The sequence below is a fragment of the Aythya fuligula genome, chromosome 5 (genome assembly GCF_009819795.1).
Source record: "Aythya fuligula isolate bAytFul2 chromosome 5, bAytFul2.pri, whole genome shotgun sequence".
Lineage (NCBI taxonomy): Eukaryota > Metazoa > Chordata > Aves > Anseriformes > Anatidae > Aythya > Aythya fuligula.
Genome location: NC_045563.1, coordinates 36,496,871 through 36,523,851, shown reverse-complemented (window position 1 = coordinate 36,523,851; position 26,981 = coordinate 36,496,871). Strand labels below are relative to the sequence as shown.

The 26,981-nt window shown below is 41.1% G+C and overlaps 1 protein-coding gene across 1 annotated transcript in view; it reads left to right on the top strand.

Moving 5' to 3' along the window:
- Positions 1–26,981, top strand: part of SMOC1 (SPARC related modular calcium binding 1) — a 123,843-nt gene that overhangs the window by 46,957 nt on the left and 49,905 nt on the right. The window contains exons 4-5 of the mRNA XM_032188002.1: positions 7,666–7,765; positions 10,036–10,083. Of these exons, the coding sequence (XP_032043893.1) occupies positions 7,666–7,765; positions 10,036–10,083 (148 nt within the window). The remainder of the gene's footprint in view (positions 1–7,665; positions 7,766–10,035; positions 10,084–26,981) is intronic.

Sequence of the window (26,981 nt, the reverse complement as noted above, 5' to 3'; positions counted from 1 at the left end):
CAAAATGGAATCAATATTGGCTTCAAAAAGATGAGTCAAAAAGCTTTGGGGCTGGTTCAAACACTTTGCAGTGCCTCGGGGAAAAGGAGAGGAAAGATTTTTTTTATGATAACCCACTAAAAATCTGTGTTCCCCCTCAGCCTTACCCTCCCATTATCTGATACGTGGGAGTGTTTTTGTTTTGTTTTTTCACGGTGAAGTGGGAAAAGTTTAATCCATCTTGCCAGCTTTGCATAGTTCTCCTTTGGAGCAGCATCATATGTGTGCAGTGTGGACCATCTTGGGGACGTGGGGTAGGAGATGAAGCTGCAGTTTTTTGCAATCAAACTGCAGTCTCAAATGTTGAGATTTGATTTTGTGCAGAGCTGCTCAGGTTATGTTGGCAGTGGAACGGAATATTTATAAAAACCTAGCACAGTGGTCAGCTAATTGTTCCATGTTGAACTTCACAGCTCAAGAAGAAAGGGGGAAGGAAAGCTGAGTTTTCATTGTCTGTCAGTTGTCCATCAGCCTCTTGGAGAGTAAAATAGGGGGTGCAGGTCATTGTTGTTTGTTTTTTTTTTTTTTTACTCTAGTAAATTGGAATAAGAGCACAGCTGATAAAGCTTTATTTCAGACAGGTTTATCTGGTAGTTTGGTACTGGTGTCTGGGCTGTGGAGCAGTTGCTGGGCCTCTTTTCTGCACATTCCCAGGGTAGTGTGGATTGCCAGTGTTTTCAGTGGAGAAGCAGCATGAAACTGCTTACAAAAATCATGTATTCTGAGCTGGCGGCCAAGCGATATTTCGCATTCTTCCTCCATTTAGTTCTATCTCTGAACGCTAAAATGCTTTTGTTTTACCTGGCATGTGGAAAGAAGCCTCTGATCCCTTTGTAACTGGCATTAACTGAAATTCACATCATTCCTTGGATCATAATGCCCTGTGTTGCACATACCTCAGGAACCAGCTTCGTCAGTTGTATTGCAGCACTTAAGGTCATTGTCCCTGCTGAAGATGTGAATGAAAAACAATGGCCAAGGAAGCTAACTGGTTTTAATCTGCACTTGAGACAAATATTTCTTTTAGCTTCTGGTTCAAATTAATTTAATTTGATTTTAAAAGCATGAATAAATTGTAGAATTTTGGTAAACAATATAAACAGTTTTTGCTTCCAGCAGCTCGCAAATAGATCTGGTTTGGTGGAGGTGGTTTGGATACTGCCTCTTTTTTGCACAGAGTTGGCACCCCCAGGTTCTGCTCTGCAGAGGAGCTGTGTAGGCCAGTTCATAAAGTGCCCGAGGCCTTGCAGAAGTCGGATCTATGCAGTTATTAGTTTATTCTGCTTCAGTACCCAGTGAGTAGTTCCATCTGAACTCCAAAATCTCAGTTGGAAAGCCTAGAACACAGCAGCATCTCACAATGATTTTTCTAGGAGGAATATCCACCTGGTCTTCAGCTTTGGATCCCTGTCCCAGCAAGAATCTACTCAGGAGCACGTATTTCAGAGTTGACTAGGGAAATTTTTTCAACAACTTCATCCCTGCCATGTAACTTTTTTAATTAAAATCTTTTTTCAATACGAAAAACTCAGAGAGAAAAAGGAAGATGTGTGCATGTACATCAAATATTAGACATCTTGTTACTGCACTCAGATCTTGAGCTGGACCTCTTCTTTGTAGATGCATACATAGTAGGTGTTCAGGCCCACATCACTATCAGACTTCAAAATATCTGGGGTTTATTTAATTCATAGTTCTGTTTAACTTGTTTAATTCAAAATATTCAAAAATAGCTTGGAAACAATTTTGGTAGAGGTAACAGTATGTTCAAAGAACCTGCTTGACCTTGATCAGATTGAACCTGTTAAAGATATCCTGTGTGTCTTAAGTGCTACAAACTGTCTCTCTTGATAGTCTGCAAAATCTAAACTGAAGTGTTGCCACCAATTGTACTGTTTGGATGTCCAATTTTGCTAGGCAGGGCTACTTACAAAGGGCTTTGTGTGTGCTGCATGAAAGGGAGCAGGCACCTGTCTGTTCCTTGGTTTTCTTAACTGTTTTATGCACCATGTCTGCAGCTTCCCTTATTTTGGGAGTCTGTGTTTTGCAAAGATCACACCAAACTCCATTTTAGCACTACTTATCCATCCAAATGTAGCATGGAAGAGGTGGTGGCATTGCAGGCACAATGGGGTGACTGTAGTGGGGGTAGACCTGGTGGATTGCTCTGGAAAATGGAATTAGGGGTATTTTGTTAGATTTCAGTCTCTGTGAGAGGACTATTACTTCCTATAACAAAAGCTCTTTGCAGTTAGCCAATAATAATATAAACACGCAGATAAAATTTGAGTTATTCACAACATAAGAATGTTTGATATGAGTAATTTGATTAATTTTACAAAACCGAGCTCACGTACTGTTGTGCAGAATTGGACGAAACTAAAACCGGTTTCTGTTCCCAAGACTGGCTCTCTCCTTTTTTGTTGTTATGCTGTATTTTGCATAAATGCCATTCCCTTTCCATGCTGCACTTAACCTGCTGTGATCTGTTCTTCATAAACAACAGGCTCTATTGGGTAATCTGTGCACTTTCTTTTGCTGCCTAGTGCCATTGGGCTTGTTGCCATGGGCTGAGAGAGACTTGCATTCTTCATAGTTTTTCCCCAAGCAGTTTTTTTAGAGAAGGTTGCTGAGGTTTTAAACAGAATCGGTTTCAGACAAATGAATATGAACATGAATAATCTTAACCCTGCTTTGGGGATGTAAGCTTCTATGGCTTTTTTGTGGTGTCTTGCTATTTTGCCACCTCCTTCCACTGTTTAGCCTTGGTTTCTTTTCCTTGCAAGTCTGCATGCACGTGGCTGAGAGCAAAGGCATACTTGGAGTTTTTCTTTGAGTTCAGGGCTCTCAAAACTGCAGCTGCTGGTGCAGTTACGATGCAGCACTAAGACTGCTGCGAACACATCAGGCAAACCTGTCGTCTTATGATGGGGTCAGTAACTGTCTTTGTTGGACCAGTTTTCTGTCATCAGACAACTTCCAGAGCACTCCAACATCTAGTCATACGTCTGGAAAGAAAGAAACTTTCTTCATAAGGAATCTGGGCTACAATTAGTAGATACCTCTGCTTATTTTTTGATATTAAGAGAGAACCTTTCTATAAAAGAGTTTTGTTGGAGAGGTCTCTGTGAGTACTGCTCTGCAGACTTGCCTGCTACTTAGGCACTTTTTTTCTTCCTCCAGCTCTTGTTTTGTATTGCATTTGTATATTGACCTAAGAATAACCCATGGATGAGTAAGGAGGTGGCAACTTTGGAGATTATCTATATCTTCAAGGAAGAACTGGTCAAGAGAGTAAAGGAAAAGATTCTTAAAACAGGAGTGGACATCCTTATAGAAAGCAACAGTATAAGATCATGCATCCTTAGTGTTAAGGGTCACTTTTTGCTTCTGAAAGAGTCTGTGTAATTTTAGCTGGGGATCCCTCTCCTGAGCTGTGTAATATCTGTTCAGTGTGTGTCTGTTGGGAATGCCCTTGAACGTGGCTGAGATGCTTTTGCCACAAATCACTTATTTCCCTGATTACGTATTAATAATGAAATTCCTGTGGAGCAAGTGCTTCTTGAACAGCACACAGGCACGAGGAAGGCGGCTGCTGCATAAAACCATGTTGGGAATATGGGAATATGTCTGCACAACATCATTTGGGAAGAATTAAATTTGAGTAGTGAACAGAAAAAAGTGGCAAGAATGATTTAAGGATTTGCAATTCTCAAAGAAGCTCAAGCTTAAGTTGTAGGCTGATTGTTCCCTACAATTGTCAGTAAAGGCAAGGCAGACTTCTGGCAATAGTCAGCAGATGTTAGCCTGGCAGAAAAGATGACACAGTGCAGGGGCTAAGCAGTACAGCAAGATATTTAAACCAGGGCAGAGGTGCCACTGCTTACTGTAAGGATAAATAACCCTTTGTTCTCCTTTTTCAAACAGTTGTGAAGGGATAATGCAGCTGGCTTGTTGAGTTTTCAAATTGTTTGGGAATCTGATTCTGGTGTTGCTGGTGAGATGCTGAAGAAACCCAAACAGCAGCAGCTTTTTCCCTCGGGAATGAAGAGGCAGAGGAGTCTGCCAGTGGTGATGGTTTTAATGCTTTCATACTGTAATGAATACGAGGGCAGGTGTTTATTCATGCTGCCAGTGGCTAGTGTGGTAGCTGCTGTTTGATCTCACACGTGGTAGTAGCACAGGGGAATAAGGAGCTGCTGCCACACTCTTAATTTGGGCAATGGCAGCAGAGCATTGTTGGGCTTGTCTTTTCATCCTTCAGTTGAGGCACAGTTGAGATGGCATCTCTCTCACCCCAGAAATACAGAAAGAGGATCCTCCTGCGTAATCAGGGATGTAGGTGCTTGCAGGGCTTTCAACTGCAGTTTAATTTTTTTATTTTTGAAAGTGTTGCTGTTAATAAAGAATCTGAAAGACCTTAAATAATTTGTAGGTTTTATTTCTGATCCCATGTTATGGAACTTAAAATGTTCAGCTGTTGGACAGGTTTACGTCAATTTGGGATGTCAAGCTAAGCTTATAATGAGCCTTTCCTGCAGTAATGAGAGTTTCGTTACCCAGAACTTGGTTAGCACTTGAGTTTATTTTGTATATAGAATTAATATAGTCTCTTTTTGTGTGTGTATGTGTCAAAGCTTAGTCAGCTTTAGAAGACTAATGAGAGGAAAAAAAAATAAACTCTTCTTAACAAATGCATTTTGATAAACCCAAGTAAGAAACTCAGTAGGTGAAGGTAAGACTTGTGCAGTAAACAGGTGCCACTATTACTCTTCTGACTATTGAAAAGTATTGCGCTGTGGGAGTGGGATTAGATTAAGGTTTTGTTTCAGGCAGAAGATCAAATGGGAGTTAGAAACAAAAACTCAAGCATAAAGTCATGTGAAAATTTTAAACAAAAACAAACAAACAAAAAAGGATTTCCAATATTCCTTACTACAGGAGCTCCGGAATATGTTCACAATTTAGTGTCTATTTTGTTTACACACAGTGCTTAGCTATGGTCCAATATCAGCTATGACCTTTACATTTTTCAAAACTGTAGCAGTACTATGTAACTGATAAAAAGTATACCCATTTCTTTTTTTCCTCCAGCCTTTAAACTCCAAATTCTCTATAGATAATAAACCAATATTGTTATGACACCTAAATATAGAAGGACCTGGTCAGGTACTGTGGTGAAAGGCAGCTTGTACCAAACATGGAGATGTGCAGGAAGGTAACTGCAGTGATTTTGGGGAGGTTTCTGAAGTGTATGTTCTTCATGGGTAGTTGTCCTTTCTTTAGGAACGAAAGGATAAGGGCTGATATTGCATGACTCGTATTATCCATAGTAGGGAAGCCCTTTGGTGCTGCAGTAGGCCATGTGGTTGGTGTGAAAATGCTGTCAATCTGAGGTGGTTGCATAAAATGCAATTCATGCAACTCTGCCATCAACTTTGCTATTTTCTGAAGGTTTGGCTAAATAACTTTAAAGTCACTAACACCTGATTTTTTATTTTTTTTTTAAATGTTGGGTACACGGGGAGTTCCTGAAGTAGGTGATGCATTTACTTCCTTACATATTACTGCAAAAAAAGAGAAATATTTAAAAGATGTATTTTTGTTGGAAAATATTTGAGTCAAATTAGTAGTATTCTGAAAGAATAGTAGTATTGTGAAAAAGTAGTCCAAAATACAGACAACTGCTTTTTTTTTTTTCTGTAATGTAACATGGAATGGTCCTGCCCTACAAATCTGGGACACTATCTTGGAATTTGACTTCATCTCTGGGTAAGATTTTTACAGTTAATGCTCAGGTGTAAAGACAGCTTCTTGTGCTGTTGGGAATGCAGTAGCGTGTGAAATAAGCGAAGATAAACACTAAACACCTAAAAAAAAAAAAAAACAAATTTTTCTATCACGTCTTGAATGTGCCATTGATTAGACTGAGCAATAAGAAATATTTTGCAACTTGATTATTGCTAATTATATTCACAGCACTTTTGAGTAATTTGCAATCAATTTTGTGGTATATTAAGAGAATTAAAAAAAAAAGTGTGCAGATAGCAGTGACAGTGACTCTAATAATGTGGGTACATGAGATTGTTGTTGATTTTGGCTGCTAACTGTGCGTTTGCTTGAGGCAAAATGATTGCTTTGCGCTTTAGTAAAATCCAAGATAAACACGTGGTACTGTGTTATAATTGCTCTTAGATCATGTTTTATGTGATACTTAAAGCCTTTTAAAAAGACCATCATTAAGTCTCTGAGCAAACTGCTACCTTGGGGAATCAGAGCCAGCTGTCAGCAAGGGGGAATAACTACTCTAGTTGTGAAGGGTCCCGAAGGGAGGGAATGGTACAAACACCCCAGTGCTCACCAGTTCTCTGGGGGGAGGACTAGAATGGGAAATCAGCTTCAGAGAACTTCCTTGGAAAAATAGAGAATGGACCAAATTCAGTCTGAAAGCGAAATAAAAAAGCAGTTTCTGAAATGATTTCATGTCCTGGCTTTTATCAGAAGCGTATGATGGAGGCATCTCTAGCCTGTAATAGTGTAGGCATTTCCATACCATTTCAAGGTTCTGGTATTACTGATGTACAGACCTGGCCACAACTGAAAACGTGTTTGCTGGGAAGGACTTTGGAAACTGATAGCTTTTACACCGATGCCTCTATGATGATTATTTACTCTTGTCTCAAGAGAAGTCAGAAGACATCCTGAACTCATCCAAGTGCTGATCATTCTGTGAAAGCTGAGGAAAAAGCTGTAATTAGATTTATTGAGCTGGATGAAACTATAGCACCACTGGAGTAATACCTGCATAGACATCACTAAGACCAGGATCAGGATTTATTGCTTCTCACTGTATGGGTCCACCTCCAAACTAGTCATTCTGGTGCCCTTCCATAGAGATGGAAAGAACTGGGCAATTCTAGACATTAAGTTCAGATGCAGAGCTTTAAACGTGAACAAATTGGATCTTATGCTGTGCACCTTTTGGCTCATTACAGACTTCATCAAATGCTCCTAAGTCCTTGTCAATACACAGAGAGCAAGCATCTTGCTCCTACTGCTGGAGCTGACATAGTAACAGGAGAGAGCTCAAATCTATCTGGAGAAGGTTTGTTAACATAACAAGTCAAGTGTTGCGTTTTTCTAGCTGTGTTTACTTAACAAAATGCTCTTGCAACGCCCACAGACCACTGTTCTCCAGCAGTGGCTGTGGAAATGGGCTGAGGTGGCCCTGCCACGTTGCAGCTGGGATGCAGTGGGACTCTAAGGAGAAATTATTTAATGGTGAATAGTAAACAGGATTTAGCAAATGAGCTGAGACATGACTGCTGCATACCCAAACTGAAGTGTTCTCAGCTGGGTATCTGTAACTTCAGCTCCTGAATTGCAGCTAAAGGAGTTGGAATAGGAGAAATAACCTTTCTTTGGGGAGGGAGGTGGAAGGAGAAAGTCTTTGTCAAAAAACATGTCCACCAAAATCAAATATACTCTTCTATGTGATCTCCTTGCTCAGAAGCATTTCTTCAGGATGCTTCTGGGTTGGGACTTCCATTAAGGTGCTGGACTGTAACAGTAGTGGTGGGTGACCGAGTGAGAAATGAAATGCCTGCTCTTTGTTTTATCAAACAGGTGCAGTGCCATACCTACACGGGATACTGCTGGTGTGTGACACCTGATGGCAAGCCTATTAGCGGTTCTTCTGTACAGAACAAAACTCCTGTATGTTCAGGTACTGTGGGAGTGGCTTCAACAAACACCTATTTGGTTAACTGAAGGGGCATGGGGAGGACATTTCCAATTTAGAGTGCTTAATCTTTTCAGGTGACTTGGCCAGTTTACCCAATTTAACACTGCAGTTGCTGCTCATATCTCCCTGTTTGTTTGCTGGCTTTTGGAACCTGCAAGGAAGCGTGGGCTATGGCATTTTCACCTGGCAACTAGGGTGCAAGGCTTACTGGGGAAAAAACGCTAAAGTAATAGAGTGGAACCACGGCTTGTGGTAGCTGAGGCAAAAGCCACAGAACTGCTGTGTACACCAAACCCAGGAATCTCCATAACAGATGGGATAACTGTTTTCCATGTGCAATATTTTAAAGAAATGGTTCTCAGGCTGAATTGAGTTGGGTCATAGAATCTTGTTGCCTTCACAGGCTGTCAGAGCAGCATTTAAGCTTCCCAAATCATCATCTTCTGTGCTTAAACCAAACTGAAGCGTTTCTCCCTGCAGTCAAATACAGCATCCTATGGCTGGATGGGATGGGGCTGGGGGAGGGCTCTTGATTTTCATATGGCCTTAGCTTTATGAGCTGCAGTGAGCAGAGCTGCTGTGGCAGCAGCAGCACACCAGGCACAGGAAGGGATGGGAAGCTGTTCTGTGCTGTTTGAGAGAATTCAAGGGCAACACTAGAATCATGTCCATCTGCCCCCACAAAAGAGAAAGACGGTTGAGAGTAGGATTGTCTAATGTATTAAGTAATGCCATGCAGGGACTGCTGCCTCCGGCATCATGCTTTGCAATCTGCACCCCAAAGGTATTTGATGCACTGCTGCTCTCACACATTGCCATGTTTGCCTGTTAGATTGGGTGCATGGTAACAGTCAAACTTTTTTTTTTATTATTATTATTTTTTTTAAATCCTTCTCTCTTTGTTCACATCCTCTTTGCTTTAGGGTGTGTTGTGGTAATAAGTAAATGTAGTGACTTGCATGAGGATTCAAGTTAAGTCGGGGAGCTGTCTGGGGACTAGTGAGTCAAATACTGTAGCTTTAGGGGATGCTTAGTGTTTTACAGGTACACGGAAATAAAATAAGATTAATATCCTATTTTTGTTTAAGGTAAAATGCTACAGTAATTTGGCTTAAGCCTTAGAGCATGACTTTCTTCCATCGTTTGCTAGATATGTTTTTGGTATGGCATTTTTAGAGGACGTTTTGCTGATTTGCTCACTTAATCTTGAGCTGTTTATAAAATTGTCTTACCAAGAACCTAGAGTCATTGTGTTTTGTGGGACATGCAGATGTTAGTGTATGACAACTAATATTGTGTATGTGCTTCCTACTTGTGATTGAGTGGTAGACCTGTGATGAACAGATCTGCAAGTGAAAGTACCTAGGCAATAAAGCTTAAGGCTTGTCTTGACTGGACTCTTGGGCCTGTCAGAGCTGCCTCCTTGGAACTGACTTTAGAGCCACGTTTCCTGCATGATCAGTAATCACTAAAACTGTTTAATAATGTGCACAGCAGAAGCATTTTCTTGGGAATAAAGCTATTCCAAAAAAAAAAAAAAAAAGAAAAAAAAAAAAAGCTTGTCATAGATTTTTATATTTTCATAACAGATTTAAGAAAGCCTTTATTATCTGCTCAAGTTTTAGTGTAAAATTAATGACGCAGCAAACTACAGAAACAAGTGCAGAATCATATATATAATATGAAGCTTGAAGTGTATATTAGAAAAAACAGGATGTGTCCTATTTGAGTACATGCTGGATCTTATCCAATGTCCCTTCTCAAACAGCTGGGGATGTTCAGGGCTTGGTTGAAATCCATTTTCTGGAAATTGTCCCACTTAATCCCTTCCTTTAGAATACTGCCCCTTGCATTCCCTGTGCACTCTCACCACCTGTTTTTGATTTGTTCTTCCTGACGTTTGCAAACCAAAGAAGTGACTCTTATTGATCTTTCCCTCTTGCCCTTGGATTTATTCCAGGTTTCTTACTAGTGCACTGCTGTGTTGAGCTTTTTCAAATCACTGGATCCAGCTACTAAAGATTTCTTGTTTACCCACATCCTGATCTAACATCCTTAATGCATAAAACTTTCATATGCTCTCCTAGTTGGTTGAAGCCACAGGATCTCTGAATCCTAAACCAAGCTGTTGGCAAGTAAATAGACACTTTGTAGGCTTAGATGTTGATTGTTTGCATGTAACATTACATGTTTTGTGTGATTGTTCAACACCTAAAAAGTTGTCTTTTTTCTTTCCTTTTTTTCCCCTTTAGGTTCTGTAACTGATAAACCATCAGGCCAGGGTAACTCAGGAAGGAAAGGTGAGTGGAGTCCTGTGCTTCAGCAAGTTGTTTTGTAATAGCAGTTGCCCAGCCAAGTCTGTGACATAACATAGAACCTGGGTTTCTAAACAGCTTTGTGTGTGAGGGGCTTACATGCCTTTAGACCTTCCCCTGCAGTAGGACAAGTAAGATGACAGTCTGTGCATCACCCTTGGGTGATGCCAGCCAGGGTTGTCCTGTCCCAGGTGTAGTATCCAGCATTTGCTTATGTTGAACTTCATGTGACTGGTGATTGATGAGCTGACTGCTCAGCCCTCTAATTTGCCAAGATCTCTCTGCAAGGCTGCTCTGCCCTTGAGAGAGTCAACAGCTCCTCCCAATTTAGTGTCATCTGCAAGCTTACTCAGTATGCCTTCAAGTTCTGCATCCAAGTCATTTATCATTTATCACCCGTAATGTTCTGGTTTTGTCTAGCTGTATGCTGGACACTTTTCCCAGAAGGATACTGTGAGAAACAATATTGAAAGCTTAATTGAAATCCAAAAAGTTTACATAAACTGACTTCCCTTGGTTGACGATGTGGGTACCCTTGACATAAAAGGAAATAAAGTTCATTAAACAGGATTTTTGACCCATATTGGCTGTGACCAATGACCGCATTGTCTTTCAAGTGTTTTTTGATAACTCCCAGGATAATTTTCTCCATAATTCAGTTCATCCATAATTCAATTCAAATCAATTACTTCTGAGACTTCAGGAAAATGCCTACCTTGATGCCTAATTTTAATTTGAAAAACATCTTCCATGCTGGGACTGTCCAGTCCCAAAGACACTTAACAGAAATTATAGGTGATGCATTTTGAGAGTATCTGCTGTACAGTCTGCTGGTTGTATATGGTAGCTTAGGAAAAGGTAGGGAAAAGAAAGATGCAAAGAGACCTACTTATTTAAGCCTGAATGCTGAAGTGTGCTTCTTACTTCAGATAAGGATGTGTCTCTATAAACCTGTAATTATGTGTTAAACTTCACAGCCTGTGTAATTGCCACCTGAACACATTGTTATCATGCTTTTAATACAATTGTTGTTAGCCTAGCCTAAAATACAAGCAAATCAAGTAGCTCTTGCAATCTGCATTATTTTAGAGTGGGGGTTGTTTGTAGGTTTCGTACCTGAGTAGTTCAGGTCTGTTCTGGAATTGGAAGCAGCTGATACTGGATTTCTTAAGAAACAGAGCAAGGGGGAAAATGTTGGAGTTTTTTTTTCCCCCTATCTCACCCCTTTTATTAACTCAAAAGCTGGAACATACAGAAGAAGAGAACTATAAACGAAAGGAATTAATCTAAAATTTGTAATATAATTTGACTGTTCTTGGTGCTCCCTGTGGCATCCTATTTTAAGAATGCTAAGCTTGGTCACGTGGATGGAAAGACATTCTATGCAGTCAGTAGCCGTCAAGAAAAGGAAAACATCTTCCTTTTGGCCAGCATGCTTCAAGCAATCATGTAAACTTTACATCCCCTCCAATTCTGAGTGTTCATCTGTTGAAAGCCCCCCCACAAGCCTTTCTCCATCATGTCAGAAAAATCCTGGTGAACAATTATTAAATAACCTGTACAGGACTTTTAAAATGTGAAATGATTTGAAATGAAATAATTTGGTTTAACCTCTGGGGGAGTTAGCATTATTCTTCTGGCTTGTGAAGAGTGTTTGGTCTAGAAATTAATTTGCACTTATCAGTGCTTCTTTTTGACCTATTGCTGTGATGCAGAATTCCAGTATTGGGTTTTGTGGAAAGCAAGCCAGTACCAAGAACAGGCAGCCTGGCTTCCTTAAAGCAAATCATTCACAGGAGCCCTGGCTTCTCTGAAGGCTAGTGACTAGCCAGCATGGCTATAACCATGTTTTAGTGGAGCATTCTGAGTCTTTCTGCACAGATAGACCTTTGCAGGAAGACAAACAGGACATGATGAAGAGGAGAGGAGCCCAGCAGGAACTGGGTCAATGATGACTTCATAGAGGCACATTTTGGAAACTTCTGAAGCAGTCACTTTGAGCAACTGCCATCTGACTTAGCTTTTGGAATTTCCACACTCCTCTTTCCACCCCTGGATGAGAGTCCCTGGGTCAAATCATATTATCTGGCACAGAATAGGCTCTTTCAGGAGGTGAAGGAATAGCTAAGACTCTCAGATGTGATTTCCTTTATCCCATTCATACAGGAATGTAAAATATGGAGCTAATAAACTTTGTATGATGTTGATGCCTTTCAAGTCTTCAGGGCAAAATAGTTCTTTGGATAGAGGCTGCTCTGCCTAGGGAACCATTCAGGTGGATAGCCTTAGGCTATTAGGTAACAAGTGAAAGGGGAGACTTTAGTAGCATTATTAGCTGCCCTCTAGGAGAGACAAATTAATGTTGGAAGAGGAAAAGGACCGGCTGTCGGTAATAGCTCTCTTTCTTCAAATGTTTTGGCTTACTTTGTAGAGGTCAATAGGTATGATGGAGAAGATGTAAAGTAACACGTGCTTCCTGTTCACAGGCTGTCTCATTACTGATGAAAAGAAAATGAAATGGTTCTATGGTCATTGGCTTGATATGTAGTTCCAGAAGTGGCTCTGTGGAGCTTTCTGCAGAGAACAGGCAAAAGTGCTGGCAAGAAATCCTTTTTATTTTTAAATCCCGTGCTCTGGTTGTCCATGTTCTCATTGCTGCTGTTTCTGTATGATGTAATGCCAGTTACTCGTATAATTTGCCCTGTAAGGTAATTTAAATCAAATCAAATTGGCACCAAATTTAAAACTTTAAAATAGCCAGTACTGATTTGTTCTGTGTGTGTGGAGTGCTCAGCTGCTGGAAGGCAAAGACGTGGGCCCAGGGAAACAGTGACTGATTCTTATATGGTAGCATGGAAGCCTGGATTCTCCAGGACTTGCAGTTCAGACTTTTACCACTGTTCCTCCTGTCTGAATTCAGCCTGCTTGAATTTTTTTTATAAACAAAGTCCTTTCAGGTTTGTCCATCTGACCCACGAAAGGACCTCTCATCCCCTCCATCTCTAAGGCCTAGTGCCCTAATGTAACGCAGCTCAGTGCCAAATGTTTGTCCCAAGTTATCATTCATCAGGTGCACTGAAGCTTGATAAAGCTTTTGTGCTTCCACTGTCATTGCCCTCTCCTCAAGCCTTTTTGGAGTAAACTAACACTCTAGTTCTGTTTTCTTGCATGGTGCACTGTGCTGTTCTGTACTAAGGGACAGGTTTTCCAAATATTTCAGTCCATGCCTTTAACAAAGCGGGGAGTGTTGAGGTAATACTGCCTCTCTGGCAGTGCTTGGACCCAACACCACCCAGTACCGTATGCCCTGGTATCCTCGCTTGAAGAGAACTGCCCACTGTATGAGCACAGGGCGATGGGAAGTACAGCTTTTGGGCTGCTGGTGAGGGTTGGTGATGGTGATGGTTGTGCAGCCCTTCCTGCACAGCCAGCCTACTGATGAAAATGGTCATTCAGTTGACCACCATGCTGTGAGAGTAGTGAGGCTTTGAACAAATGACTTGGGGAACTATGTTATGTTAAGATGCTCTAAGCTTGGTTCTCCAGGTGGACTGAGTGATCCTGAAGTGAAAACGAGGAAGGACACTCCTTACCTAGAAGATGAAGTAGCCCAGCCAGGCTGACACACGCTGTTCCTTCAGGCAGGTGCAGAACAAGTCCCCAGGACCCTTGTCAGAGGCTGCAGTTATTCCTGGGTGGGATTAAGATATCCAGAAACTGCAGATTTCTGTCACTGTCTGTTCCATATTCCTGCTTGTGCCTTGTACACTGCTTTCTTATAAGGAGCTTCTTGCACTAATTTACTCCAGCTGCTGCTTAGTTTGAAAGCCTGAGAGACTTGGAAGATGCACACAGTCCCCTAGAGTGCTGGATATCCATCCCCCCCCTCCCACTGGGAACTTCTTAATATTTTAAGATGCAGCAAAAGGCATCCTTGGAGCCAACATGACTGGATTTCTTCCCTGCCTAAAGAATGCAGATTGTTCCTTTCCAGCCAAAGGCAAGTTGTGCCACACGTTGGAAACAAAACAAGCAAGCACAAAACAAAACTTTATTTTCTTTATCTGTGGAATGTTGGTGCTTTAGGACTCAAAGATGCAGACTTGGCATATTGCAACCACGAGTAGCATTTTTTCACAGTCACCAAGCAAACTTTTAAAAAGTAGGCTGCTCAGGAGACAGGGATAATAAGAAATCATGTAGCTGCTTTTTATCTTCATTAAATCATGCAGTCTTCCTACTTAAAACTGGAAGCAGAGTGAATTCAAATTGAAGAAAGATCAGAAAAGAGAGAAGGTGAAAATCGAGGTGGGGATAATGGTTTGTTAGTCATTGTAACTATTCTGGATGCCGTCTTAATATCATTTTAAATAAACTGAATGAAAGAAATGGGAAAGGAAGTGCATTCTCTAATCTGGGATTAAAAGATGATGCAAGTACAGGTAAATATGGGCTGGCTGAACTGTTGATGTCAGTCATTGTGAAGTCTTGCATGGTATGTATGAACTCCTTTCTTCTTTCATGAAGTCTCTTGCAGTGTGTGAAGTTCCAAGCCTGTTTTGACTAGCTTTGTTTCCCGGTTGCAAAAGCTGGCAACAACATCTGCAGTTCCCTGAGCCTGGGGCAGGTACGGTGATGTTAGTGGAATGTGAGCTCTGATGGCCCCACAGGAGACAAAGTCTGGGTGGAGATGTTTTACGCTTACTGTCTTACGTGCAGGCATTGAATTCAGTGCTTTGACTTTCCCATGGAGTTGCGAAAAGCTTTGCCCAATGAGTCTGCAGACAAGTTGAGTTTCTGCAAGAAAGCACTGAGGCAATTTGAGGAACCTAAGATAAACAACTTAAAATTCCTGTCAATTAAAAATCTGGAATGGGGTTCCTCCTTGTGGGTTTAGCTGCACGAAACGGGCACAGAGGAAAATCGCAGTTGGAGCTGTGGGCAAGTGGGCCCATTCTGTGGCTCTTTTCCTGCTGGCTTCCAAGAGCCTTACTTGCAGCAAATGTTAATGGACTAGTTGTGCCGCCAGTAGACTGAGCAATTTGAATCAGTAATGAGCCATTAGTCTGAGTCAGTAATTAGACCGAGCAGTAAAGGGTGAATGCTCTCCTCAGGCAAACCTAAGCGGAGGACGGCTTGTGCTAATGTAAATAAATGGAAGTGTTTGTACATGGAGACCTGGAAGCTTTGTCTGCTGGTGGTAAGAAGTCAGGTGCAGCCAGCACCAATTCACCTGCTGCCTGCTCGCGGGGAGGGGAACATCCCGCCTCTGCAGCAGTTAGTACATCTCACAAGTATGAACAGAGAGATAACATCTTGACAAAAACGTCCTACTCCGTAGACAGGGCTGTCAAAGGTGTATGTGACTGAAAGCTGAGACTTTAGTCTTTGCCTTCTCTGTTTTTTTTCTGGATTCATCAAGGTACTGATTGAATGTGAAGCAGAGCTGCGCTGTTGCACAAACCAAGCTTCAAGCACTCAATTATTACTGCCTCTCTAACCCAATAAATAATGAGAAAATGCTTTGTGATGTCTTTAGCAGCTTGTAGTAGCTACAGGAAAGACAGAGTATCACACGGCCTCCATCAGTGAGGTGAAAGAAATACAAGTTTACTTGGGCAGAATGAAGTCAAGCGGTGGTTATAACTGGTGGTCACCATCTCATGATGAATTTCTTGCAGAACATAGGCAGGTACTGAGTCTGCAGTGCTACTCACACAATTCTGGATCCTGTGTGTTACTTATTTTGAGATAAATAATATCCCAATTTGTAAGTCTGGATGAGAGAGAATTTTCAGGCAAAGATTGCTTGCTGAACTGTTTGTCGCCTGTAGTATTCCTAAGCAAGAACTGACACTTTCTGTCAGGTCTTTTCTTGGTAAAATATAGACAGATGTACACAAATTGTCTGTGTGTAGTGTAGCTATGTGGAGAGTCAGGCTGTGCTATGCACGGGTAAATCATCTGCTCCTGACAGCATCAGACTTGCTGTGGTGGTGCTATATGAATGCTCCAAGCTCTTCACGTGCAAAAGCTTTATTTGCCCCACCATGTGACAGTGGCTTGCTGTGAAATTGGTGTGAGAACTCAGGTGGCTGAAGAGGAGCTGGGAGAAGTTAGGGCAACAGTAAAGCTGCATAGGTCCTGCAAAGGCCTCAGTGAGCTGCGAATAAAATATTCTGTAGATGAAGTTTGCAGTACATAAATTTCTGATTAGCACATATTTGTATTTCCAAGCAAACTTAGGGTGGGAATTAAAATTTGCTTTTCCATTTAAAAAAATAATAAAAAAGAATCTGTAAATATAACTAATCTGTAGGCTTGTCTGTTTGCAGATGTTAAGAATTCAGTCTAGTTCTTATCGCTGTTCCTATATCATACGCGGTATGCAAATTTGCTGTTAAATGCCAATCAAATGTAATTGTAGAAAGCAAGTGAATTTCACAGATATAGCAGACTGTAGTTTGCCAGTGGTGCTAATAGTACTAGCTTTGTAAGATAGAGAACCCAGCTCTTACCTGAGAATCCTGATCAGTTTCTCTAAGAGCAGAGGCATGTAGTTTCTCAATACTACGGATACTGGACCACTTTTCGAGGACAGAGCAATGTTCTAGGAAGCACCTAGATTTGTCATGCTAATCAAACAGAGTTTTTGAAATATTAAGGACGAGAAGAAATATTCAACCTCAAAATTGTTACGTAAACAGTAGAATTAAAAACAATCCTTTTGGATCCCCCACATCACTGACTTGTCTGAAATTGTTTAGCTTTTCATCAAGACGTTTTCTGTGGGCCTCAGAACATATGTATCAAATTTGAGGCTGGAGAAAGTTTCATTGGCAAGTTTAAGCAGAAGGCAAATTTTGTTTTAAAGTATATTTTGTTTGATATAATGCAAGAATTCTGCTTTCATCTATAAAGAACTAGTTCTAATCTGTAGGTTAGTCTATATAATATGACTTAATAAAATTGTAGTTTACAAGTGTTGTTATAGCAATCTACAGACTATTTATGTCTGTAATGTCTTAAGGACAGCTGTAAAGGTTTTTAAATGATTAAGTCATGGTATTGAGCAGCCTGGTGAGTAGATCTAATAAGCAGGCTAACAATTGATTAAGCAACATCTGTTAAAGTATTATTAACTGTTTATGTGCTATACATAGATTTCTGGTGTCTGACCAATTACAGCTTGCAGAGAAAAGAAATAGTTCTAGGGACTGTGGGCTGCTTTTTGTTGAAGCACTTCATAGCTCTGTGGCCTCAACACCTTTTCTTTTTTAAAGAGTTGTTAAAAAAAAAAAATAAAATCTTCCTAAGCTATTCAAGTATGTGGATCAGCATGCCAAGATGCTATCCTATTACATTATGTATTTCTCTAGATCCTTTCAAACAGCATTGTTACAACTTTGAAATTAATAATCCTAGACTTCCTGTCTTCTGTAGCTCTTTTTTACTTAAAAACAAACCTGAGGATAAATTGGAGGAATTGATGTGTTTTCAGATAAATTAACCTAAAATATTTTTTTTACCAATCTAACATGATCCTATTTTGTTTGAGTATTTGTATCCTGCAAAAGAATCTAGACATCTAACTGTTGTTTTTCCTCAAACCAGAGTAATGTAATGGGAAATTTATTTTAAATTTTGGGGGTGGTGGTTCTAGTTGAGTGGCTGGAATTACGCTCCTTTCAGGCCCTTTACCCAATGAGTTGTATCAACATCTCTCTCTACAGGAGATAAGCTACAAAACTGTGATGGGAAAGCTTGAATGCATGCAGTGTGTGTGCTCATAAGTAAGGTACGGGGAGGCTGGATGGGCAACCACAATCTTCCTGAGATGGCACCTATGGGAACTAAAGCACAGCTTCAATAATGGTTTCCCTTCATATGTACTCATCTGTTTTATTTTTTGTTTTATATTGACATCAAGGAAAATGTGTTACAAAATACTTTGATAACAGGAAGGGATGGGAGAAGCCTTCCTCAGGGACTGCATTTCTCTGGGCTGCATCCATGCCTTTTACTACATGTTACTGTGCTCAGCTTGGAGCTCAGGTTCTGACAGGACCTTCAGATGCTGCAGCAAGGCCATCCTTAAGTGTAAGGACGTGGCAGGTTTCAACTTGACTGTTCAGCTGCTCGCAAAAACACCTTTAGTTGATAATGGCTTTTAAGTTCAGTCAAACTTATCTTGAGCAGTCAATCTGTAGATGTCTGGCAGTCTGTAACAACACAGAATGATCTTCCTCCTCATAAAATACAAATATTTTAAGTTTGAGAATGAGGTGTCACTTGTAGCTGAACAGTTTCATGTTTGTGATCCGTATTCAGTACATACTGAATATGGATCACATCTCAAGCACGTTAGGTTCTTTGGAGGCCCTTCCAGCACAACTCAGTTACTCTACTTACTCATTTGCCTCCTTCAATTTTTCTTTATCCCTTCCCTTATACAGAAAAACTATTCCTTCAGTTTCATAATCAAATATAAAAACTGCTTTAGACTAAACACAGATCTTGGAGTGAACTACCTGGGATGATACTGTTAGAAAGCAGAGTTGCGCTCACTCAGAGTTCTGAATTCTGCTCTTAATGGTCTGAGAGGAAAGACAAAAAAACAACCTGCAAAAAAGAAACAATGGAAAAAAAAATATTTTCCTCTCTTTCCCTAGTTTGCACGCATGCAATGTACATGTAGCGGTGAGGTATCCATTCTCTTTGCCTGCAAGGAAATGAAAAGGCGTATTGTAAGCCCAAGGCCGGTCTGGTTGTCAGCCAGGAATTAGTCCTCTAAAGGAGAAAGGGAGAGGGGCTGGCGAGAGAAGAGGCAGGGGGGGGGGCTGGAAGGGTGAAAGTACACTTTGAGATAGGTTCAGTGCACATGGCTAGAGATGCAAGGGGTCTTGTGCTTCCTTGGCGTGCAGGTGTCGGGAGAAAGGAAGGGAGCTTGTGTTCTAATACACAGGCATGTGTCTGGGGGAGCAGGGTCAAAAATTTAGACTATTTACTTAATCCCCTGGAACGGCTTTTTTTCTCTTCTGTTTTCTTTTTGTGTTTAACAGACTGCTTTACAGGGGACACGTGTGGTAATTAACACATGCAGCTGTAGGGCTTCAGCCATATGTCTGAATTTCAAATGGCCATTGATCTGGGAAATTTGCTGCCGTCACCACCCCCCACTTGTAGGTTGTATTCCTTGAAGATGTAGGGCGGTTTATAGAGCCTTTGCCTTGAAGAGACCAGCGCTGGAAGGAGAGGAGTGAAAGGGAGTCTGTCTGATCTTGGGGAGAGGGGGAAGAAAGACTGAGATCCTAATCACACCCTTCGTGCCCCTTGCCCCAGGCCACCATATATTTCAGGTAGCTACCACAACATTCCCAAAGCTAGGAATATGATCACTGCTCATAAGAAACTTGCTCAACAATCATTATTTTCTTCTCTCAGTGAAGCAATTTAAGATTAAAATCACAATATCCTTGCCTGCCTTTCAGGCGTGTGCTCCCTCTTCCACAGCTGCAGGTATCCGCTCTCTTGCAGAGTCTGGAAGCAGCAAGGTGAGAGTTGGCTGTGGGCTCTGAGCAGCCTTCTGTGAGAGGTAGTCAAGGGGGGAGAGGGGGAGTAGCAAAAGCTCCTTCACATCAAAGCTGAGGGTCCTCGAAGTAGACATCTGATATATTGTGGGTAGAATTGAACCAGAGACTAAACAAAACAGTCATATGGTGGCTGTTGCTTTTGTCTAAGTGTGATCAGGCAGCTGCTAACAGTGCTACAGAGCCTTCTGCGGACTTCTGCACAAGTCTGGGGGAACATCAAGTGCTGAAGTCTTATTATGAGACACTGTGTCTTAAAATACATATTTGTGCAGATTTTTTTAGCTCCATTTTATTTCAAATGTTTTTTCAAGGCAGAAGGAGCCAAGCAGAAGATGGTTCAAACTTGAGATACCACTGTTTAAAATCCTGCAGTATCTATCATACTACTGGTGCTTAGTGGGTGAGATAAAAACATATGTTCCTACCAAATGGGAAGCTATAAAAAAAAAAAGATACATCTGTCCTCTTCCTCTTCCCACCCTTCAGTCTATTTTTAGCTTTCTTGTTGGTGTGTGTATATTCAGAGAAGGCTGGCTACTGTGGATTCCTTGGTCTCATCACTGCACGGTGTAAGTAATGCTGACACTACGGAGGTGTTGCTACTCTGGGAAGAAAAGCACGTTGCTAACAGTGAGCACATGCTCCAACTCTTGCTGAAGTGTGACTGTGATTTACCCAGCCCTTATAATCCTGCTGTTCTGTTTCCCTGTGTTCTGCCTCTGTGTCCTCTCCACCTTCCTGGAGAAGTTTTGTGCCAGGACTGCCAGCACCAAGCATGTACCATATTGCTTCTTCTGACTTAATTTCCTTTTCTCACCTTGATACTATGGACAGTGCTCCGTTTTGGGACAAGATGGCCTACTATCCCTTCTGCAGATTGGCATGAGATTTTCCAAATAATTTGGTCATAATGACAAGCACTTGGATACAACTTCTGTTACACAGATGCAGGGCCCAGTTCTCCTTTATTCACTGTTAAAACTGTTAACTAAATTTACAACTTCTATAGTTCTTGCTTTCAATCATCTCTCTCCCTGAAGTTCTTGCAGGGGGCTTGCAGTTTGTATGCTGAAAGTTTTACATTCTGAAATTATCTGCTGAGAAATAAAAGTTCAGTGTGTAGAGGTTGGGACCAGCATTTACATATGGTGTTTCTAGGCAAACTGTATGCTGGGGCCAATGGACTGTAGGCCAAAGTGATTTTTAATGTTTTCTCTGCTGCTGTCTAGTTGATTTCATCAGGCACATGAAAAATACAAAGGAAAATTAATTTTGGCACTGTGGGATTGGCAATATGCTCATTTTTCAAGGTAGAAATAATACAGAGTTTATACAGTCACTAAGAAATTACTTTTTAAATTATTTGCTGGAAGCAAGAACAGCAACAGAATAGAGAAGATACAGCAGTAATGGGGAAATATTGCCTTCTTCCAAAGAGTTATGGCACTTTGTGTTTGGGGAAAGGGAGGGACTCCGCTCAAAGGGCGAAACAGTCAAACCTAGTAGAGTGGGAACAGTAGGCTAACAAATGGATGCACACACAACTCACATCCTAGCAGCTCCCTCAAGAGCCTTTTAAGGTTTTTCTGTCGATTTGAGCCACTATGGGATTGAATTGAAGGTTTTGTCTTAAGACGATTAAAAACATCGCTGGGCTAGTTATTATCCTCGGGGCAGAGATGCTGCTGGAGGAGTTACTTTGATTCTGTAAGTCAGAGCTAATGACAACAGGGTGTATTTCCAAGTCATACCATGCCTTGTGATTTCTATCAAGCTTCACAAATGGAACTGCTGCGTGGGTCTGGGAGGGTGGGAATAACAAGTCTCTGAAGATGGCAGGGGGGACAGGCGACAATGTCTTCACAGCTTGAGTAATTCCTCGCTGAAGAAAACAATTTTTTGTGCAAGTCTGAGCTGGAGATGGTCCCAAACTGCCTTGACCCGTATTTATTACCTGCTTCTCCTTTTTGGCAGGTAAGGTTCAAATCTGCCTTTTGAGATTTATTTTCCCATTGCTTCCATTTTGCATTTTTGATAGGAATCTGGCTGTGGAGTCTAAAAAATTGTAAAACTGCATACGGTAAACCCATGTGCAATGAGAGGTCTTCCCCCCGAGGCTGCTTTATATTTGGTTTTAGAAATTCATCACTACGAACCAAACTGAAATCTGATTGTTTGCTTCTCTGTCCATCTCTTATGGGTATACTTTGATAGAAGAGACCTCAGTGTTGGATTTTTGGCTCAAAAGTGAACTGAAAATTTTAGTTAAGATCAAAATGGCAGAATGTGGGTGCAAGATCCTGTTTCTGAATTAGTTCTGTATTCAGGCTGCTGAAGAGATGCTGCTTGTCTGAAACTCTAAGCCTACAAAATTGGATAAGACTGGGGTTTACTGTTCAGTTTGAACAAAAATTTGTTGGGAAAGAAAAAAAAAAGGAAATGTTGTTTTTCTGGCTTCAAGGTTTTGAAATCTCCATTTATTGCTCACGAGTTAGATTAAAATGCATCACATAAACTTGAGACATCCTGCCTTTCTACCAGATGAGTTGATAGCACTGTAGTTGGGATCTTTGCTTGGGAAAGGGAGACCCACACCTTGCTCTCTGAATTAGTTCAGTGCTCTAAATACTGGCTTTAATTATTTTCAGGTTCTTGCTTTGTCTTTTGCTTGGTAGCATGCCCATATACCTGAGGATAGATATGATTTGGAATGCTACATTTTTGAAATTGGTGAAAACAGCAAATTTTCAGAAGTAATGAAGCAAACTTAACAGCACCAGAAAGTTCACAACCAGCTCACCTTATCTGAGCACTTAAGAATGCCACTTGTTCCTAGAATAACATCTGTCTTTCTCTGCATTGGCACCAAAATCCCTAAGAGTTCTGTCATCAAAAAGAAGTATAATAGCTTATTTTTCAGCTGCGTTGCTCCCCATGCAGCAGTATTAGGAAGATTTTATTTTTTTTTTCCTCCCCAGCAAGGTTTGCATAACTTATGAGTCAGGTATTTAAGTGGTAATTACCATAGGGCTTGGTTCAACCTGCAGAGTTCAAATCTGAATCTGGATCTGAACTTTCCCAGAGGCAGGGGGTGTGTTTGGACATTGTGTTGGTTTGACCTATTATAGGGCCAGCTCTGAAATGCAGATCCAGATGTGGACTGGGATTCTGTGTCCTCCCGAGTATGAGACATCTAGGGACACTTGCTTTGTTTAAGCCAACTCCTGTTAAATGAAACATAATTGGAATAATATAAAACTGGATCTCACTTTGGGGAAGGTGTCTACAGCATTGTGTCTGAAGGGTAATATCTTGCTGTGCCTTTATTTTTCCAAGGGAGCCAATTGCTGAAAGCTATAAAGAATTAGGAGGAGTTAGAGGGCACGTTTAATTTGGCTAATTGCTGTAGAAGCAGTTTGAGAAGTCAGGCAGCAAATGAGGATGCTGGATTTTACAGAGATACTATCTGAATCCTGGGATTCAAAAATGTTAAAGCCCCTGCATCCCAGATACCAGAGCATTGCTATTAATACAGAGTGCCGCTCCGGGCCCTTTTGACACGTTTGCTTTTGAAGGACCAGGAGCAGGAAGAGAGAGCTCTTTGTTTGCAGGCAGAATAAACTCATTGTACACCCGGACAATTAACTCTTCAATCGACTTGCCAGCCTCTGTAAAGCCCTCCAGCCCCTCTCTGTCTATCTCCAGCTCTATTCAGGCACTTAACCGCACCGATGTTTTTTTGTTTATTATTCTGAAAAAGTCCTTCACAAGAATAGTCGGAGCGGATCAACATTGTCCTCCCAGCAGCATTTATCTCCGCCTGGCAGTGAATGTGTCAATCAGGAATCAAAAAGCCAAACAGAGGAGGCTTTGAGTTGTGTCACGGAGGTCAGAGGGACTTCCAGCTGTCTGTGCGTGGGACAGGCTTTCTTGAAGGGCGAAGAATGGTGCTGCCATACAAACGCACTGACTGCGCTGGACCACAAAGTCCTCGGGGCTCGAGGGGCTTTTTTCATGTTGACGCACCTGCAAGGGAGATGTGAGGAGGGAGCCGGGGGTGTGGGGGGAACTAATGCCTTCCAGAAGGCGCACTGGAGGCTGCTCATGCTATCTGGATGATGCCTACAGTGCGCTGCTGCAGTAATCACTGCCTGCGTTGGTACAGCACACAGAGTAGTTGATGTAGGAAGGGAAAAATGACTGCCATGGAAGTCAGTCTGTATAGTTGGAGCTCCTTAAGCTCTTACCCATTCAAAACTTGGGCATGTTTTCACCTTTTTAATCAAAACTTTCCTGTATTTTGGTCTGTGTCTTAAGTGTTTATGGATTATATCTGAAGGGAGCACATTGTAGTTCCCCTCTTAAAATGAAGACAATGAAGAGTGAATTCTCACTTTTGCTAATTTGGTTTTGAAAGTTTTTTTTTTTTTTTTCCTTAACAGCTGTAGGATCTCCATGCATAGAAATGGAAAGGGGTGTGAAAACCTGGCAGGGAAAACTCTTTGCACTGGTGCATTTGCATTTCAGCTGCTTGGCAAGAAATTATCTTGATCTGGCTGGATCATAAGAATTTCACATTTTTTGGCATAAGTGCTACCTTTCTGCTTTTATATTGGCAATATGTTTGTGCATGAAAGTTGCATTGGCTATTGGGTTAATTACAACTTGCTGTAACTGCTTCATTTGGTGTAGGGAAGGACTGATTAAGGCAACAATTTGTTCCACACCTACAGTACTTGAAGGGATGTGTATTTTTGTACAAGACCCCCATGTAGTGCAAACACAGTTTTTGTTGTCTTTTTTTCACTACTTAAACCAATGCCCCCAAGCCCGGGGGTAATATGGAAATGGTATAATATGGTAATATGGAAATGATGAAGTTGTAAAAGTGCATCTTTGAGAGTCAGGAACTGCCTAGATGTAGGGAACTGGAGTTGAACTGGCAGGTTTTTTGTTTTTGTTTTTGTTTTTTTTTCATCTAACTCCGGTTAAGTAAAACTGCACAAAGTTGTACATGTGACTTAATTTTCTCAGGAGTGCTCAGACCTGGGAGGGCTTTTTTCCCTTCCTGTTGGTTCAACAGACTCACAAAATGTGGGCTTTGCAGCTTAGGGACAGGGCAAGATAAGAATTAATTCACCATCCTGGCTATCTGTGCTCTAAGTTGCCTATTTACCCTCACCTATGCCCTGTAACGGCCCATCAAAATGGGTAATGGTTTGTGAAGACTTGAGACTGGAAAAAGGCTGCCCCTTCCCAGGGCAGAGCTACACGCTTAGAGTTGTCATACTCTTAATACCCTTGATGGTCAAGCTGTATACTTACAAAGACTAGATTTGGTACAAGGCCTATATAGTTGATCCTATAAACACTTTAGCACTCTTTAAATTGTAGAAATGTCTACAGAGCACCTCATGGATGCTGGTGGGAACACAACAATGGTATACTGAAGGCTGAGGTTGCTTAGAAAGAGTGTAGATGTTAATCTTTTAACATGACGATGCAGGTATACAGAATACTTTTGCATAGGGTGTATGTTCCTGGGTAAGGGATGTGATATAGGAGATCATTAATAATCTTTTCCCTTTTCTTCAACTTCCAGTTGTTGATACTTCTGGCAAGAACAGTGAACCAGAGCAGCAGGCAGTTACTTCACACTTTTCTCTAGTACTTTATGCCTTTTCTGTATCAGGAAGTTCAATTTTCCCCTGACATCAGTTGCTCATGGCCTCAGTGACTGTAGTGCAGCATACAAAGATCACTTTAATAGTCATCTTTTACGTGAACTGAATCTCCTCAACCCTAGTGTACACTGCAAGTCATCCAGATGTGGATGCTTGCTAGGAGTTCTTCAAGAACAGGGGTAAAGGAGAGAAGAATGCTCATCTTAGTGAGACCTTAAAGAGCTCCTGCTTGCCACAAGCAATAGATCTGGACGCACAGGCAGTTGTCACTGTTGTGAGCTACTGTCAGGCTAACACAGAAAGCACTTCTTAAGCTTATGAGCTCCTTACAGTAGTAGTGCAAGTGGGCTTCTGGCTTATAGCTGTGGTATCTTACTGTGGAAATGGCTTAAGGAGTGTCGTTGGACCTGCCTATTTTGCTCTTGCCAGAGATAAGGTTAAAAAACAAAACAAAACAACAACAAAACAGTTTTTGGTTTGATACCATTTGGGTCAGAAGAACTTTCAGCTCCACTTTTGTAGATCTAACCCAGGAAAATGGAGGTCTACAGGAAAAGTTCTATGTGGCTTTCAAGCCTCATCCCGTAAGAGCCGTTCTGTTGAATGATGCTGTCTGTATCCAGTGGTTGTCTTGGAAAAAGGAAGTGGATATTCGTGCTGGGTTGTAAAACATGGTAGAAAACCATGCTAATGCACTTCTTATCAAAGCTCTGAGAATATTCTATGGCCAAGGAAAATTCTTTGGTTCTTCAGTACCATGTTCCTCATCTGGAAGCGTTACCATCTAGAGGGATTAGGAAGCATTTAGTTGACCTCATTGTTCCCTCTGGTTTTGACATGCTCTGCATCAGCAACTATTGCAGTTCCACATCTCTTTCTTTAAAGTGTGGAATTTGAGAGTTTTCTGAAGAAAGTAATAGGTTATAGTCGATGAACACACTTTCTGACTTCTGTCTCCAAAGTAACCATATCCTGTTCATCTTGCATGATATCACAAGGGATTGTAGGGCTCTGAAATAGCTTTTTGTTGTTGTTATTTGCTAAAATGCTTCCTTAAGGAATGCAAAATGTTTGTTCAGAATTTATAGGTATGCAAAACAGAACTTGTTTACCAGGAGTAAACAGGTCAGTGGAACCAACGTCCAGTGTTATGACTGGTGTATTGAGAGAGAAGAAAAATCCAATGAGAGTAGACAAGAATAAAAGTTGTTCTTCTGCCGAAAGGGAATGGCAGGTAAAATTTTTGTCACAAAGCAATTTGAAGGACTGAGCCCTACTGAGAGTTCTCCAGTTTAAGAAACAGACTTGCTAGTCTCAGAGTAAGAAGCTGGCAGCTGGGAAGTTAGCAGGATGTTTCTAATAAAGTGTAATTTTTGTGTTTTATGTGACTATTTCATGATCTTTGGAAAAAAAAATCAGAAATATCCCTGGCTTTTGATTTTTGAAATATGGTGGATGTAATTAAAGGGTTCTTGTCTATTGCATTTTTTGTTATATGTGTGATGAAAGAACTGTGCTTGCTTGAGCTACAGGGGAGTGATTATTCTTCCCTCTATTTGCAAAACCCTCAACACTATACTGGGTGCTGCTACAATAATGGATTTAG